Below are 17828 nucleotides of genomic sequence, written 5' to 3' on the forward strand. Positions count from 1 at the left end.
AATAATATGCAACTGTTCACATGAATGCTTTCCAATTTAATTATCAGTACACAAATAATAAGTCAACAAATGAAATCCACTGCAAACATTTGCTGACTTATGTTTTCAGTCATCTGTTTTTTGGATTCCTAAGTAATATAATTACAATTACTTGCTGCTTTCCTCTCAATTGGTATTAAAGACCAAGCACTAGAACTAACGTATGAAACAAAGTCAAAACCAATGTACAAACTCATAAAACTTAGTTTTCAGTAGTTTTATATCATTAGCTTCTTACTGAAGAGTCAAAAGGCAAACTTACTGTGTAAGTTTCAGTTTAATATCATCTATGGATTGCAGGTAACTTGAATATGCATTTTCAAATTTGAAAAGCAGTTTTTGATAAGAATATGTGCAATCTTCCAAATTTGCCATTATAGCAGCCCAGCCTTGGTGCTGAAGATGTTCATCATGAACGAGGCCTTCACAGAAGGAGCAAAGTTTTTTGGCTATTTCATACATTTCCTGTATAAACAAATACGTTAAATATCAATAGCCTATTTTTTATAGTTAAAACATATAAACATAACATGCATTTCCAAGGGAAGAAATACGAAACATAAAAATATAGCTCAAGAAAAATGTGAGTCTTGTATGACAAGAAATGCCCTTGAAAGCATTTGTGAATAACAACAACAACAACAACAGAGTTGGAGTTGGTGTTCTAGTCCAACACCCTGCTCAGGCAAGAAACCCTATACCAGGGGTGTCAAACTCAATTTCATTGAGGGCCGCATCAGCATTGCGGTTGCCCTCAAGGGGCCAGGTGGGTACGGCCAGGGTGGGCGTGGCCAGAGTGCGTATGGCCTACTGGGTGGGCGTGGCCAGCTCTCCATCGTTCGTATCCAGGGTGCCTATGGGGGCCTGGGCAGGAGTGGGACAGATCTGAGGGTCTCTGGCAAAAGGAGGGTCTCTGGGCCAGGGCCAAGGCAGTGGGGGCCGTTCCCTCACTGTTTCCAGGATGACTTCACGGGCCACATGAAATCACTTTGTGGGCCGCATCCGGCCCCCGGGCCTTGTGTTTGACATGTCTGCCCTATACCATGGTTGTCCAGTCTCTTGTTAAAAACTTCCAGAACATTTAATTTTAATTTAATTTATTCCAGAATAATAATATTAAACCTTCAGGAGAGATAAACCACCTAAACCTTTTCAGTAAACCTTCTCAGAAGAAATGTCTATATGACAGGAGCAATATAGTTCTCATTTTTCTGTAGTATCCTTTGTCTTTTTTGTAGATAAAAAGAAAAGTTCAGTTCCAGAAAGAAAGATACTCAAGAATGTTGTTTCCGAAATTATATATTAGGAACAGTCTGCTTCTCCTCATCACTGATTCTGTGTTTCTATTAAATTAGAGAAGCATGCTGTTAAGAAACAAACAAACAAAAACTCTGTATCTGTAATGGGAATTTTATCCCTTAGCATAAATTTAGATTTCTGGTAAAACATACTTGTGCTTTCATAAGCACCAGCACTATAATAATTTATATAAGTGAAACCAAACATTGTTTCAAAATAATAACATGACTACCCATGTTTGTTTTGCTACTATCCCTGACTATTGTTTTTACAAAATACAAAAATTAAATTATGGAATTTCAGTTATTCATAGTAGAAATAATATTGTATAAGGCCAGCAAAAAAATAAAACCCATATAGAAAACTGTCTCAGGAGCTTTCTTTCATTAACATTGGATGTTATGACAACAAAGATACCGGTAACAAGTTCATTTTCGAATAATGTGGATATTTAGGAAACTGTATTGATTATTGTTTCCCAGCTAGCACAGGCAAGGTACTCCCCTATTATCTACTATTTGACATGTCTCATTTGAAATGCCAGAAATTGAAAAATACTTACTCTATCATATCCATTATCAGCTGCTACTTAAATTTCTATTTTAAGGGATAGTGCTGGGGAGCTCTTCCTGAAAGAATTGAATTCCTTAGTGCCAAAAGTTTCTTTATCTACTTGATGAAGAGAAGATGTATGAAATCTAGATATCTTATTGCACAGCCAAGTTTCTTTATTCTGCAAACACAATTAAAGTGTTCACACAGCTCAAGAACCTGCCTCTCCCATAGCAAAGAGTACATTTGCTTCTGTGCTGCTCTTTACCCTAAATTCCTTCCTTAAAACAAGTACCGTATTTTTCGGACCATAAGACGCACTTTTCCCCTCCCAAAAGTGGGTGGAAAAACGAGGTGCGTCTTATGGTCCGAAGGTAAGCGAAAACACTCGTTCAGTCAACGCAGTCCATCAGCTCCATTGGAGAGACGTGACTGAATGAAGACGTGGAATTCTCCACCCCGCCCCTGTGATTGGTCGGCAGGGGAGGAAATACGAAGGTGCCTGCCATGCCTCCCCCTCCCTGCGCGCGCACATTTTCTTTCTTTTACCTCGCTGCTAAAGAAAGTTTTTGCTAAACTAAACCTCATAGGCAAAGCCGTGAGGAGTTGTCCCTGCAGGTTTCTCTGCGAAGTTTATTGGAAGTGATTTCCCATTTGCAAGATAATACTGCTAATTGTTTGAAATTGCTTTGGCATCTTAGAAAACCTATTCAGGGAAAAGAAACTACCGGTACCTACCTTTCTTTCTTTCTCTCTTTCTTCCTCCCTCCCTCCCTCCTTTCTTTCTTCCTTCCTTCTCTCTTCCTTCCTTCCTTCCTTCTCTCTCTTCCTTGCTCCCTCCATCCTCCCTCCTTTCTTCCTTCCTTTTTTCTTCCTTCCTTCCTTCCTTCCTTCCTTCTTTCTCTCTCTCCTCTTTTTCTTTCTTTCTTTCTTTCTTTCTTTCTTTCTTTCTTTCTTTCTCTCTCTCTATCTTTCTTCCTTCCTTCCTCCCTCCCTCCTTCCTTCCTTCCTTCTCTCTCTCTCTCTCCCCTCCTTCCTTCCTAGTATACCGGTACTATTTGGTTCAGAATATTTTTTTTCTTGTTTTCCTGCTCTAAAAACTGGGTGCGTCTTATGGTCAGGTGCGTCTTATGGTCCGAAAAATACGGTAACTTGTGCAAATTTAAGAGTGGGTTTCCATTCAAAGAAAAAAAACATTTTTGAAAAACCTAAAGAACAAAATGGATTTAGTAAGGGCATTAAGAGTTAGATATTAACTAGAATTAAATAAGTATATTCACTGGGCTCGTGCACTTCTGAACCATCAATACCTATTCTACATCAAATCAAATATGCTTCATGTGTGGACTTCAACTCCCAAAATACAGAAAAATGTCCATGCTTGCTACAGAATTCTGATAGATGAATTCCATATATTTGGCACATATCTAATTTGGGTACACAGCCTTTTCCTTTTCCCACAAAGTTCATCCTAATCTTTAAGTCTGTAATTATTTCTAAAACAAATCTGATAATTATTAACACAGGGGATTCAAAATTTGTAATCCAGATATTTTTGTTCTTTCATCTTTGTTATGTTTTGTATATTGATGTATACTTTAATTCAAGTATACATAAAGATACAAAACATATTAACATAAAGATGAAAGAACAAAAATATCTGGATTTACAAATGATTTTACAATATTTTAGACTAGCTGTGTCTTATTGAATATTTCTATCACAAAACTGCATAAAAGTTGTTAAAAGATTTTAAGTTGCTTACCACAGCAAGCTGTGTTCGTGAAGCTACTGTGTGAAAAACCGCAGGCATCATAAGGGATTCTTCAACTTTTATTTCCATCTCATTTTCTGCTAAAAATGTTGTTTTAGGTATGGCTGGAGGACGTTCACACAAGATCATTTCTTTATTGAAGAGGAAAATTGGGTTTGTATCCTGTATTAAAATAAAATAAGTTATTTCAACTTTCTTTTCATTATTTAATAATTCAAATATTTTAAAAATTATCTGAATATTTACCGTTCCAGCACTGTAACTACAGACTTTTCTGTCAGCTGCCATACATTCGCCACCATTGACAACCAGTACCTGATACTGAATGGCTATCCTGTATTTGTTTTGAATTGCTTGTTTAAGATCAGCCACACTAATAAAACAATAAAAAACATATTTTGTATCAAATGTTTTTTTTTAAAAAAAACTAAGGGATTTTTAGTCCTTATTTAAAAGATTAATGGAAAATGTCAATTTTTACTTTGTCAACCTTTAATTTGTTAGCAACATGCAAAAGTTTATCCAAACTCTATAACAGACATATATTCTATATTACCACTGTAACAAAAAATACAACTCATGTGCTGTTTTACAAAAAAATTAACCAAAGCAAAATCAAAAGACAGTGAGTTTCCAGCAAAGTTTCAAATATGTCTCCTTGTAACTACATTAGTGAAAGGCTTATTCCACACACCACAGAGAAGCTACAGATGTATTTTAATAATGGTTCTGCTTCAATTCTCAACTCCAAAGTTTCCAATACCTAGGGACAGAAAGTTAATCTAGCAAAATATTACTTTTAGAATATTTTTTTTAAAAAATGCCTTACTTCTGTACTGCAAGTTCTGTATCAAAGGTAAGGGTGGTTCCAGTGTTGACCAGAAATACATATAACTTCATCGTGACTTCTTTAGGTTTCTGAAACTTATACCTTTGACTTTGCTATTATTATTTTGAAACTGTAAAAAACAAAAACAAAAAAATCCAACTCCTTAACAGTATTAGTCAGAAATACTGAAATTATCTAAATCATTTAGCTCTAGTCAAGATATTATTCATGCATATATTACATGACAAATATAAAAGACACAGAACCAACATATATCAGTCTTGATATCCCTATATGGAACAGGTAGTCTCCAGTCTCCATTCACAAAGAATTTTATTTCTGTTCAAATAAATAAAAACAGAAACCTCCTGCAGGTGGCACAGACTGCACTCCCTATCGTCTTTTCTCTTTCAACCCTCTGAGTGATAGGCTACAATAAGCTGAGGGATAGTGCCTAGCCCAAAGTCACCCAGTGAGCTTTTCTACCTGAAAGTGGACTTGAACCTGGGTCTTCCCAAATCTAATTCAACCACAATTCAGCCTGGAATTTAGGTTGTAAATTGTTGCAGTCATTAAGTAGGTTACCGTGTAACCCGACTCAACTTTACCACGGCATCCTAGCTTTCTCATGTGTGGTCATTAAGCAACCACACGGTCCTTTAAACAGATGGAAAGAACTGCCTACTGAACGGGGTGCAAGCGTCTCTTTTACACGCACAGAAGGGAACTGTGGCACTTGGCTGGGGGGGAAAAAAAGCACAAATCTTTGTGATCTAAGCCTTCTTTTCTCAAGCCCAATGCTGCAATTTTCCTCCTGCCTGCTGGAGAGACTCCACCCCATGCAGGGTGATATCAATCCATCGGGCAGTGCTTTCGCTCTCAAAGACGCTGGGTGAAGAAGTCTCTTTGTGAGGGACATTCTTCACCCAGCCTTAGCTTTAGCTCTCAGGTAGGCTGACTGAAGAAAGACCATCCCAAAATCCAAGCAGAAATCCAAGGTTGGATTTCAGGATAGATCTTTTTCAGCTAGCCATGTGGCAGTGGTTTGCAGCCTTCTCTGTTGACTTACTGGGGAAGCTGGCAGGAAGTATTGTACATGGCAATCATATGATTGCAGGGTGTTTGGCAACCTGTCATTAGTACAAACAGGTTGCCATGAGCCCAGACTGCAATTGTGACTGAAGGGGTGCTGCAATAGCCTTACGTTTGGCTATGGGTTGTAAATCCCTCTGTGCCATCGTAATTTCAAATTTTCTCTCATATTAAGAGAAAACGATCATACCCAATACTTTTATTTCTCAGAATACAGAAAAAAACAGAACTACTACTGAATATGTTAGAATCTCATTATCTCCATTTGGAAATTTTTGTTGCCCATAATTTACACTCGGGTATAGGACATAAGAATGTTTTATATAGTTTTCTGCCTTATAGCTTTTTATATTGCCAATACTACTCTAAATGGGCTCACTGGCCAGAGGTAGTGTAACTCGTTGGAAAGCAAACCTTTTATCCTAAATCAATTATTGAAACAAAAATAGAGCTTAGCCTAGAACTCTGTTATTCATGGTTTGATCACCCAAATGCCCTAATTTAAATATATTTTATTAGAGAATGTGATTAAGGATCAATCAACAGAGCTGGGCAGGAATTTTAATAGTATTTAAGATCATGGTAGTTTTCCCTACAATAATACTAGTAGTTTGCCATTCAAATAAATCACTGATAATTACATTTTTGCATTGGAGGTACTGGATTTTACTTCAGTAATGCTATACAGAAGTAATCCTTTCAGGGACCAAACTGTTCATCTCACAGACTCATTCTAAGTGGTCCTTTACAATACATCCTTCAAGCCACATTGTAGCAGCCTAAGCATTTATTAATATTATTCACTATTTCCTCCTTGTCCACCCAAAGGGATATTGTTATCTATCACTGACTGAGCTTCCCGATAATTAGATCTTCATCTGATGCTATGCCAGTGTACCAAATAAAAGTTGTTTTGATTTCTAAACATTTTTGTCTTATTCTTATTCCCCAATAATTACTCCATAATTCAGGCTAAATTCAGTGTTTTCTACTTACAATAATTTGCAAACTGTAAGAGCAATGCTGGTATAAGTTGACCAGAAACACTATTAAAAGTTGTCAGGGTAAGTTATCACAAAATTATATTAAAAGGATAAAAACTCCACAAAAGTAAACCTTAATATAGTAGTGGGAGCTATTATGAGTCTGTATGAATCTTATATTGAAAGCAAGACAGAAAGTTTACCTTCAGGAACTGCATGGAGGTATCACTGCCTTTATAAATAGCCGGATTGCTAAACAAAGTATTTTCCTCATTAGACTTTGGCAAAAGAATGTTGTTTCTGGAGCATCAAACACCTAACAGTGAAAAACAGAAATTGTGAATATATATGCAAAAGGAAACTAGTTAATAATTACATTTCAGTCAGTGGAAACCCTATTAAAATATCTTTATTTAGAGAACATTAAACTGTGACATATAGAATGGAACAATATTGATAGATTTCAGTTAGTGAAAATTGAGACAGGCAACTCCATTGATCAGCGAAGTGGTCACTAAATAGGAAATCATGTGACCATGACCTCCCTCCCCAGCACTGGGATAGCTAGCTTGAAACTGACAAGACTAATCAGTCACAATTTAGGCTTTTGGCCCCCTAACCATTTCCTTGTCCTTTGGAATGCTCACCTGACACTGGGATAAACAACAAAAAAGGGAATTAATACTTGTATGTACATTCACTGAAGAGGAAAGCATTGCAAGAGAGTAAGTAGGCCCACAATAGGGAATATACATTGAAAGCAATGTGCTCCTGCCAGCAGCCACAAGAGGTCTACTCAAACACCCATCCTGTACCTGCTTGCTCTCTTGTAATTCCTTCCTCTGCAATCTTTCCACTTTGAGTGAGGTGCGGAATGATCAGGAATGGGAGAGACTGCCTACAAAAAGACAACAGCAAGCGGAGGGGAGGCCAGGCACAGGAGAACATTTACTATCATGGTGATCACATAATGGAAGGACATTGTGAAGGTCATAAATGTGGGCATTGGTACAAAGGTTATTTTTTCAGCACCATTGTAACTTTGAATGGTCGCTGAATGAACAGGTGGGTATGGAGGACGACTTCTACTCTGTAATTCTTGAACAGAATACTTACGTTATATCTTAAAATAAAGACTAGATTACAATAAAGAATGGTGGAAGACTGATAAATGCCATCTAAATAGCACAGCTGTAACCACAAATAGACTTTATAAGTAAGTCCACCCCCACACATCTATCTATGCTAGTAATCTGTTGCTCAGATATATTCAGGAAATAAGTTTTAGTCCATGGATTCAGAAATGATATAACTAACCTAAAGCAGTTTTATAACAGAAACACAGATATGCTTCTATACTGCTCTTTATTTGGAGATTATGTATGAAAATAATTTACTTAGGACAGATTGACCATTATCTATTAACTTAAAAAGCTAAATAAAATCTACTTGTACAAAACTTATAAACTCCTTTATTTCAGATATGGATATTGACAAAACTAACAGTTATACAATCCCAGTTTATTGAAATACAATGCATAATGCAATACAATGCACACACACACACACACCTATAAGCTTTAAAACAAAAAAACATAAGTGTGTATCACTTTCATTAAGGTAGCTCAAGTACCGTGTTTCCCGTGTATCCCAAAAATAAGCCCTAATTTTGGGGCGAGGCGCACACCTACAAATCAAGCTAGGGTGGGGGGTGGAGCTTACCATTGCAGCTTGGCCTCCCATGGATCGACACAGGCCTCGCCAGCCCACTTCTTCTGCAGCCAAAGGAGCAGCTTCATTCTGCAGCTGAGAATGGAGCTCCGGCCTTTCCGGAAGGCCTCTGCAGCAGAGAACTGAGCTATGGATTCAATCCGCAGCTCAGTTCTCGGATGCAGAGGCCTTTGAGAAAATCCTGACTGTGAAATGCAGGCCGGAGCTCCATTCTCAGCTGCAGAAGAAGTTGGCTGGTTGGGCGGGGCTGTCAGTGCCGCTGCAAGGTGAGTGGAAAAGACACCACCTGAAAATAAAACCTGGTGCCTCTTTTAGAGGCAAATATTATTTTCGAGGAAACATGGTAACTTCTAAATCTTTCCTAAAATTTTATTATTTTAATTATATACCATTCTTCTGTGAATCACAACAATTAAATACTACAAAATACCAGAGCATTTTAATACCAAAAGTTCTAGCTACTAGAAAAAGTATCTGAAAGTTTCAAGCATTTTGATGAAGATGTATATCTTAAGCAAGCAGTGACACTGAATTGTGGAGAAACAGTTGATGCATCACCAAAGATACAGTAGGAAGCTTCATAGCAAGAGTAGTATTACTGAGAAGCAGAGATGCAGGTTTTCTGGAAAAGTCTGAAATGAGTATTTCCAATGAAAACGTGCATGAATACAATTAGCATAATCATCTCAATGCTTGTTTAATTTCCTGTGGCTTCAATAGCTTCCTCTGTCTTCTTCTGTCTCTCAGCTATTGGAAGTAGTCAGGGGTAGTCACAAAATCCCTGTTTCTCAATTTTTTTAAAATGAACATGTGAAAAACAAACTGTACAACTTTGAAACCACCAAACTTGCCTAATTGGATTTTTTTCAGCCACATCTCTAGAAGAAATTTCTTGTTTCACACAAGTAATCACCGCTCATATTGGGTCAGTGGTTCCACTATGCTGATTAATCACTTGGAGAGACATTCAAACAAATTCAAAATTAAGAACATTCTTCTCAGGCCACTAACTGATTTTACTTTTAACTGCAAGAGCCAAAGCACTGTAGGAATACTTCATGAAAAATACTATTTCGGCTTAATTTCTAAATTGGAAATATATATTTTTAATCAAAAGGTACAACACACCACACATGTATGTCTCTTTCTTCTTTGCAATTGGAGACCTTCCCCCTGTACAGAATCACTAAATACATACTGAATGCTAAAGACGAATACAATTGAAATGCTAAAGCAAATTATTCTTGAGAAAGAAAACTGGGGGCCTAAAAAAAGTGCCTGTAGAATGAGATCTCTAAACATGTGAGGATCAGAAGCAACTTCTATTAAGTAATAAAGGGACGTAAGAAAACAATACAGTACAGTAATCTGAATAGTTAAGATTACCTTATCACAAACTAACCACTTATTGAAAGAATGAAGATGATCAAAGAAGCTTTGCTACAGAAAAATTCTCAAAAGTTATACCTTCTCTTTATTAGTTATTATCATAATCCTACTTTGCTTCTTTCTTCCACAAAAAAAATGCATGGAAGTAGAATAAATGACATAGAAAGGGACTTACAATTCAGAGAAGAAAGCATTAAAATCCTTTATAAGGCCTAGGCTACAAGGTCACATAAATTCAAATTGTTAAAAAAGACAAGATGATTAAAAATAATAATAAAGATGGGAAGAATGTTTGCACCTTTTCCAAAAAGGCAAAAGACAGAGCAGTTAGCATAATACAGGTAGTCCTCAACTTGCAACTATTTATTTAGTGACTGTTTGAAGTTACAACAGCATGAAAAAAGTGACTCATGACCATTTTTCACACTTATGAAAATTGCTATATCTCCATGATTAACATTTGGGCACTTGGCAACTGGCATTTAGTTATATCAGTTGCAGTATCCCGGGTCATGTGATTACCTTTTGCAACCTAATGACGAGCAAAGTGAATGGGAAAGCCAGATTCACTTAACATCTGTGTTATTAACTTCAGTGACTCACTTAATAACTGTGGCAAGAAAGGTAAAATGGGGTAAAATTCACTGAACAACTATCTTGCTTAACAACAGAAATTTTGGACTCAGCTGTGGTCATAAGTTGAGGACTACCTATATTAAGAGTAGGTCATGCAGACCAGTTTCATATTTCTGTTTGCATGCTTATCAACACATACAACATACATGCTTACTATTATTCAATATGGTAGATTGCAAGAATGCAATTTTTTTCAGCAACTATATGACATTATATTCATGTTGAAAAGATACTAAATATGTAACTATATATATACTACTGTTAGATAATTTACTCACTAGTTAACTACAAATGCACGTCCCGCATAATTGCTGTTCTTTTTTGATGTGATCTAAAAAAATGTGAAAATGGGTATTTGTAAAATCTACAACTGATAAAAACAGACGGTAGCAAATAGATGGTACCTGAAAATCAGGATTAAAATCTGGAGTAATACCTGGCTAAAGCCAACAAATAATATCAGTGAAAGTATAAGAGACTTCACTTAGCAGTACTTTGAAAACTAGGAAACCTAACACTGCCTAAATATTAGGCAACAGTACATAATATAGTTGCTGAAAAAGAATAAAAAAAGTTACAAGACATTGTAACTTTAGTCTACTGTACACAAGTTTGACTGATTTTGGAATACTATCTTTAGTTCTGGAATTTATATTTTAAAGACGATATTGACACTCTGGATTATGCCTGGAGCATGACTATGATTAAGATAATTAAAGAGCTGGAGAAAAAGATCAGGAAAAACTATTCAACTACAGCAGTGGAAAAAGTATGTACAAGACTAAGAGGCAACTTGAGAGCAGTGTTAAAACAAGTATACTGTATATAAAAGGTTGATCTAAATTAGACCATAGTAAATGTTTGAAAGAGGACGGGATAAGAATCAAAGAGTAAACACCACAAGAAGGCTAAACACTTCAGGAGGTGCCTGTGGTGTTGTCTTAAATGGTGTGAACCAGTTTGGCATAGTGGTTCAGGCACCAGGCTAGAAAGGAGACTGTAAGATCTAGTACTGCCTTAGGCATAAAAGCTATCTGGGTGACTTTGGATTAGTCATTTTCTCTCAGCCCAATTTACCTCATAGGGTTGTTGTTGTGGGGAAAAGAGGAGGAAGGAACATTAGGTATGTTTGATGCCTGGAGTTATTGTTCAACATCTATATGAAGCCGCTGGGTGAGCTCATTCGTGGTTTCGGGGTGGGGTATCATCAGTATGCTGATGATACCCAGCTTTTTCTTTCCACCCCGAACAAACCCAGTGATGCCCTCGACGTGATGTCCCGTTGCCTGGAAGTGGTCCGGCATCTCAGACTAACCAATCGTTTCCATCCTTAACTATGGGGGGTGAGGTGTTACACCCCCCCCCCGTTGATAGGGCCCGCAACTTGGGTGTCCTCCTGGATTCACGACTCAGTTTGGAAGATCATATAGGAGCCGTGGCCAGGGGAGCTTTTGCCCAGGTTCGCCTGGTGCGCCAGTTACGGCCCTATCTGGACCGAGATGCCCTACGCACAGTTACCCATGCGCTCGTGACCTCCCGGCTACACTACTGCAATGCTCTCTACATGGGGCTGCCCCTGAGGACCATTCAGAGGCTTCAACTGGTGCAGAATGCAGCTGCGCGAGTTGTAATGGGAGTCTCCCGATACTCCCATGTAACACCTCTTCTCCGCGAGCTGCATTGGCTTCCAGTTGCCCTCCGGGTGAGATTCAAGGTGCTGGTGAAGACCTATAAAGCCCTAAATGGCATGGGCCCGGATTATCTAAGGGAGCACCTGCTGCCAGCGTCAATTTCCCATCGTCCTGTGCGCTCCCACAGGGAGGGCCTCCTCAGGGTACCGCCAGTCAAGGATTGCCGATGGGCGATCCACAGGGGGAGGGCGTTCTCTGTGGGCGCGCCTGCTCTATGGAATCAACTGCCAACAGAACTCCGGACTGCCCCCGACCTTCGTTCATTTCGCCAGGACCTAAAAACCTGGCTCTTTGAGCTATCTGGTCTGGACTGAGGGGTTTAATGTTTTTAAATTGTGATTTAATTTTTGTGGCTAGACTTAATTTAATTTATTTTAATTTATTTTAATTTTATATTGGATTGTTTTTAAATTTTGCCTTGTAAACCGCCCTGAGTCCTTTGGGAATAGGGCAGTATATAAACCAAATAAATAAATAAATAAATAAATAAATAAATAAATAAATAAATAAATAAATAAATAAATAAATAAATAAATAAATATAATGAAGAAATATACTGTATAATCTGTGAAGAATTTGAATTTGTTTGTCCTGATAACAGGGACCATGGAATTGTGAATTCAGCCACCTGTTCTTTAAATCCTATCTCCTCCTGGCTGATCAAGGCCTCCTGGTGGGTGAGGGTCCCTTGTGTGCTGAGTCAATGCAGAGGTTAATGTTTCTTTGTGGGAGAGAATAGTGCCAGCTCTTCTGAAAAAGGCAATTATTTGAATGAAAAAAATACAGTCAACAGTCAGATTATTTGCCTAATAGTTCAGAGATCAAAAACCCAATGCTATGTATTGTATAGGTGTGATGTTTGATGCTAATGTTGATTATTGCAACAACATATATAAAAGTCTTATGAATATTAGCAAAAATATAAAATTAGAACTTTCAGTCATTATTCCATAAATAAGGCATGCTATCAGTAGAAATCTGTATTGTTTCATTTCTCCCATCAATATTGTTTAGGTTTTTAACACTAATAGCATGCTTACATGCTATAAAAATATATTGTTTATGCCAATCTCAAACGCACTTTAACTTTCTAAAGTAGCCTAAATCATGAGATCATAGCACAAATAGTAAATATATCCCTTCAAAATAAACATTACTGAGTTCAGTGGAGCTTACAGACAGGTGAATAAACATAGGGGGAAAAAATCAAAACAATTATAGTTAAAAATGAAAATGTGCACAAAATGAAGACAGCTCTCAATCAAAGCTGAAACTTAAATCAGCCCTCAGAAAATCCTGGAACACGCATTGGGTAGTTACACCAAAATAGCATACTTGAAAAGAATAGAAAATTCTGAATATAGAATATTGTTTCTTCATTCTACTATGTCTGATCCTCCCGAAAAATCCTTGCAAATTAAGGGAAAGTATTTAAAACTATGAGTCATTTATTTGATATAAACATGAGACCCAAGAGCATTATCACATGACGAAATTGTGCAGCAATAATTTTATACCAACTATAAACCTGGAACATTTGTATGAAATTGCAACAATTTATAGTTGCACAAAAAGTTTTAGGCACCCATGGACAAATTTTATATTTCAATGAATTTTGAAGTGAGCACAAGCAGGCATAACTTCTCCATGGCACAGAACAGAACATGCCATCTTTTAAAAAATCTGAATGCATGTTCATCAACTATGTACAGATGTTCAATAATTTAAAGCAAAGAAATGGTCTCTATGGCAGGTGCATAAGTTTGGACACCCTTTCAAGTCAGTACTTTGGAACACCTTCTTTGGCAGAAATAATAGCTTCCACATATTTCCTATAGTCAGTTAAGAATCTTTCCATTCTTGCTATCTGAGGTCTCTATAAGCACTAAATGTTTTTTTCTCCTTCAATAATATTCAGATCTACGAATTGTCAAAGCCATACCAAGACTGTTAGTTTCCTTTTAAATATATAATGGTTGTTCTGGGGAATTCTAGATCACTCTGCTGCTGAAAATTCTAACCACTTTTTAATTGTTTAAACTTCTTTCTTTACTATGTACACTATTTTCTTGCTTGGAATTGGAACTGCACATTAATAGTAAGTATGCATTTAAATTTACAGAAAAAAATGTCATGTTGAACTTTGCACCATATAAGAATTGTGCCAACTTCAATTGTGCTTAAAGAAATTATTGGCATGACAACTAATATAGATTCTTATTGATATATTGTCAGTTTAATTATAATTTTTTATAAAATTAAAATATTTAGTTAATATTCTCTGAAAAACAGAATGCATAAAGTTACACAATACCAAAGGAAAACAAAACATTTTGTAGAAACATTATACAGTAGCTATTAATTTTATAATAACTATTACTTTATAAAATAGATTAAACACATTTATAAGAATTTAATGCAAAAGCTTGTCAGCTATAGCAATGAACTCACAAACTAATCCAAGCAACACTGTAGGTGTCTAGTTCAAAATACTGAGATTTGCCAATTTGGGGCAAATCCAGTTAAATTTTACAAACCAATGTTATAGCTTGTGTTATCTCTATGAACAAAATTAATGGGAATGTATCCTACATTGGAGTGACTTTCATAATAACTATTGAATACAGGCTGTATTTATAGATTTCATATGTACCACAGCAAAAAATAATGTAATTTATACCATTGTTGCCTCCAAACTCAAACAATTCACCATCCTAACCTGATGAAGACTTGCAGCCCACAAGATTACATGGTATCTCAGCATTGGGGAAAGGGGGGGGGGGCTGGTATAAATTTTCTATGTTGACTGATCTTTTAGCTGTGGGGAAAATCAGACTTCAGCCACCACCACCACCACCACAAAAAGAGTCACACGTAGGTAACATTAGCCATGCCAAAAAACCGACAAACTGGTATAATTATATACAGGCTTTAACGGAAAAGCTATCAAATCGGCGGCAAGAGATTAAAAACGAAAAACAACGAAGGGATGGAACGAGCCATTTCCCCTACCTACATGGACTACTTTAAATGGTAGCGCTTAGTGGAAAAGGGAAAAGAAAAAGAAAAAAAACTACCCCTAAAATTGCACCGCCTGCCTTACACAACAAGGTGGGGAAGGCGGAACTATAAAAGTGCGGGACGGCTGAGTCATTCCCCCACGGAGTTAACTTCGGGGAAATGGGAGTCCGGGACAAGTTAAATAAAGCAGGGGTCTTCAAACTTGGCCCTTTTATGACTTGTGGACTTCAACTCCCAGAATTCCTCAGCCAGCAAAGCAGGGGTCTTCAAACTTGGCCCTTTTATGACTTGTGGACTTCAACTCCCAGAATTCCTCAGCCAGCAAAGCAGGGGGTCTTCAAACTTGGCCCTTTTATGACTTGTGGACTTCAACTCCCAGAATTCCTCAGCCAGCAAAGCAGGGGGTCTTCAAACTTGGCCCTTTTATGACTTGTGGACTTCAACTCCCAGAATTCCTCAGCCAGCAAAGCTGGCTGAGGAATTCTGGGAGTTGAAGTCCACAAGTCATAAAAGGGCCAAGTTTGAAGACCCCTGAGTTAAAGGCTACATTTTCGGGACAAACGTGCCAAGTCCGCTCGCGCAAAAGACACAGCGGTTGAGGGGGGGGGGAGTTAGGGGTGGGGGAGCGCGCGGGGGGGGCGGGCGTTGGTCGTCTCCATGACAGCCACGGGCACGGCCGGAGGGGCTCCTCTCTGCTCTGGGATATCCCCTTTCCCGCCACTCACCCCCAGGAGGCCATCCCAAGAGCAACAGCTGGGCGGCCCCGAGCACCGTCCCGCGCCGGGGACCGGCGGCTGCGGGAGCTCCTCCCCTCTCCTGCGGCTTCACCCAGAGCTTCAGGGTCCGGCGCCCGGAGAAGACAAGTGGCGGAAAGAAGTATGAGCAACGGCAGCGGCGCGAAGGAGACCGGGCTGTCGCCGAAGAGAGGGAGATGATGCCCGCGGGAGCGGCCGATGTACTTAAGAAGGTCCGGGCTGTGTATCGGGCCCCGCGGGCTTACGCGCCACCCCTCGCTGCCGCTGCCGCTGTTTGTTATTGTCGTCGCCTATTTCCGCCGCAGTGCACGTTGGGTAAAGTCACAAACCGGATAGACGAGTTGTGGAGATGCCGAACAACCATAGAGAGAAGCCAGTGGCCTCTTGGGTAGAGCGGCGCCCGAAGTCCCCTGGAATGGACGAAAGGGGAAAAAGAAATAAATAGGAAGGTAAGGTTGACTCAGATATGGGGAACTGGATTAGTTCAATCTTTTTCAGGGAGGGAGAGAGAGAGAAAGAGAGATGCGGTGCGTGTTTGCCCTCTTAATCTAGTCTATTGTTTCTCAACCTTGGCAACTTTGGCACGTGTAGGCTTCAACTCCCAAAATTTCCCAGCCACTTTTTCTTGGAAGCTGAAGGCCCCACATATCACACAGATGCCAAGGTTGACTTTCTGGCAAGAAGAAATTGTGCATGGGATTCTGCAGAGACACCTAACTGCATGATGCTTAGCATCCTTCTCGAAAAGCATTTGATCTGGTTTTAAACATAGGGATAGTGTTGCTTTAAAAACAGTGGTAAATCTTTGTTTAAGAAATGGGCTGCAAGAAGATTGAAACCAGGAAATGAACCTGGGTTCTTTCAACCGTGTGTTGCTGATTTGGGCCCCAGAGAGAGCATTACACGTTTTCTGTTGACAAGGAGTTTCTTTTGTCTGTAATTTCTATTGTATTTATTATTTGAGCTGGAGGCCTATTTTTTCCTACTTCAATATATTTTTGTACATAATAGGATATTACTAGATGCTTCCATCAGGGATCACTTATTGTTAGCATTGCTTTTTCATGCAGTATCTACTGATTTTTAATATTTAGGAGATGGTGTGAAGTTGAAAAGCATCCTCTTGTAACAAGTCACACACTAATCAAAAAGCATATAAGGTGGAATGGAATACACCTGATGTTTCTCAGAACTCCATTGTGTTTATAACTAGTGATTTGTCCTATTTCTGATCATAGATCTACTGATCTTCTGGAAGTGTGGCAAAGCTTCATTCCAAAATATCCTTGTTAATACAATGAAGAAAGATGCTTTTTCATTGCACCATACAAGATCATGGAACTCCCACTTTATTGTGCATCCTCCTACATCCCATCAATCTGTCAGTCAAGATTTTTTTTTAAAAAAAACACACACATATGAGTAGTGATCATCAGGCAGATTAGTATTCACAAATATCCCACCCAACAGATTTCTGTGACATAAGAGGAGCAAGGGATGAAGGAGGAAGGAACTGTCGATAAGTTCTGGAAGCTGATTCTTGCTTCATCCTTCATGTATCTTCCTACGCCACATCAACATGCTTGGTGGGATATTTTTGGATATGAGAACCCTGAACTACCAGAAGATTAATAGGCCCATACTTAGAAATAGTCTGAGTAGCTGGACACAATCACAGAATACTCCTGCACCCCTTTAAAGATACCTACAGCCTTCTTCCAACAGCTATCCCCTAAGACTGGCTCAGTGCATACTAGGATGCCCCTGTACTAAAATTACTGAAGGCAAAAATAGTCCCAATGTGTGGAATTGTGGGGCCTTACCTCACTTGAACAAATTCAGAGCCATTTTTCAAGAAGCATTCCAGGAACGTATACGAAAACTTACTGGCACAGAATCTACCTAATGTATGTTTAGTGGAACAGCTAAGTATGGTTCAGCCCAATTCCTGGCTAAGCTGACTTCCCAAAGTTACCGTAGTTCACAGAATGGTTTTTCGACCTGTATTTACTCTCAACTGCCTCCCAGGCAAGGGAC

The 17828-nt window shown here is 38.5% G+C and overlaps 1 protein-coding gene across 6 annotated transcripts in view; it reads right to left on the reverse strand.

Annotated features, from left to right (window-relative positions):
* The window catches only part of RB1CC1 (RB1 inducible coiled-coil 1), a 57340-nt gene extending 41352 nt beyond the window's left edge, over positions 1-15988 (reverse strand). For 5 of the 6 annotated variants that reach the window (XR_014492049.1, XM_083358947.1, XM_083358946.1 and 2 more), the window contains exons 1-6: positions 15762-15988; positions 6772-6884; positions 4494-4623; positions 3911-4037; positions 3656-3826; positions 302-504 (exon numbers count right to left, since the gene is read on the reverse strand). Coding sequence is in view for 5 of the 6 variants with exons in the window: in XM_083358947.1 (XP_083215073.1) it covers positions 302-504; positions 3656-3826; positions 3911-4037; positions 4494-4564 (572 nt within the window). In the remaining variant the exon portion in view is untranslated. Of the gene's footprint in view, positions 1-301; positions 505-3655; positions 3827-3910; positions 4038-4493; positions 5091-6771; positions 6885-15761 lie in introns of those variants that run through there. The other variant, XM_083358945.1, reaches the window with a different exon arrangement.
* Between the last annotated feature and the right edge of the window lie 1840 nt (positions 15989-17828).

The sequence above is a fragment of the Vipera ursinii genome (assembly GCF_947247035.1).
Source record: "Vipera ursinii genome assembly, chromosome: 3".
Lineage (NCBI taxonomy): Eukaryota > Metazoa > Chordata > Lepidosauria > Squamata > Viperidae > Vipera > Vipera ursinii.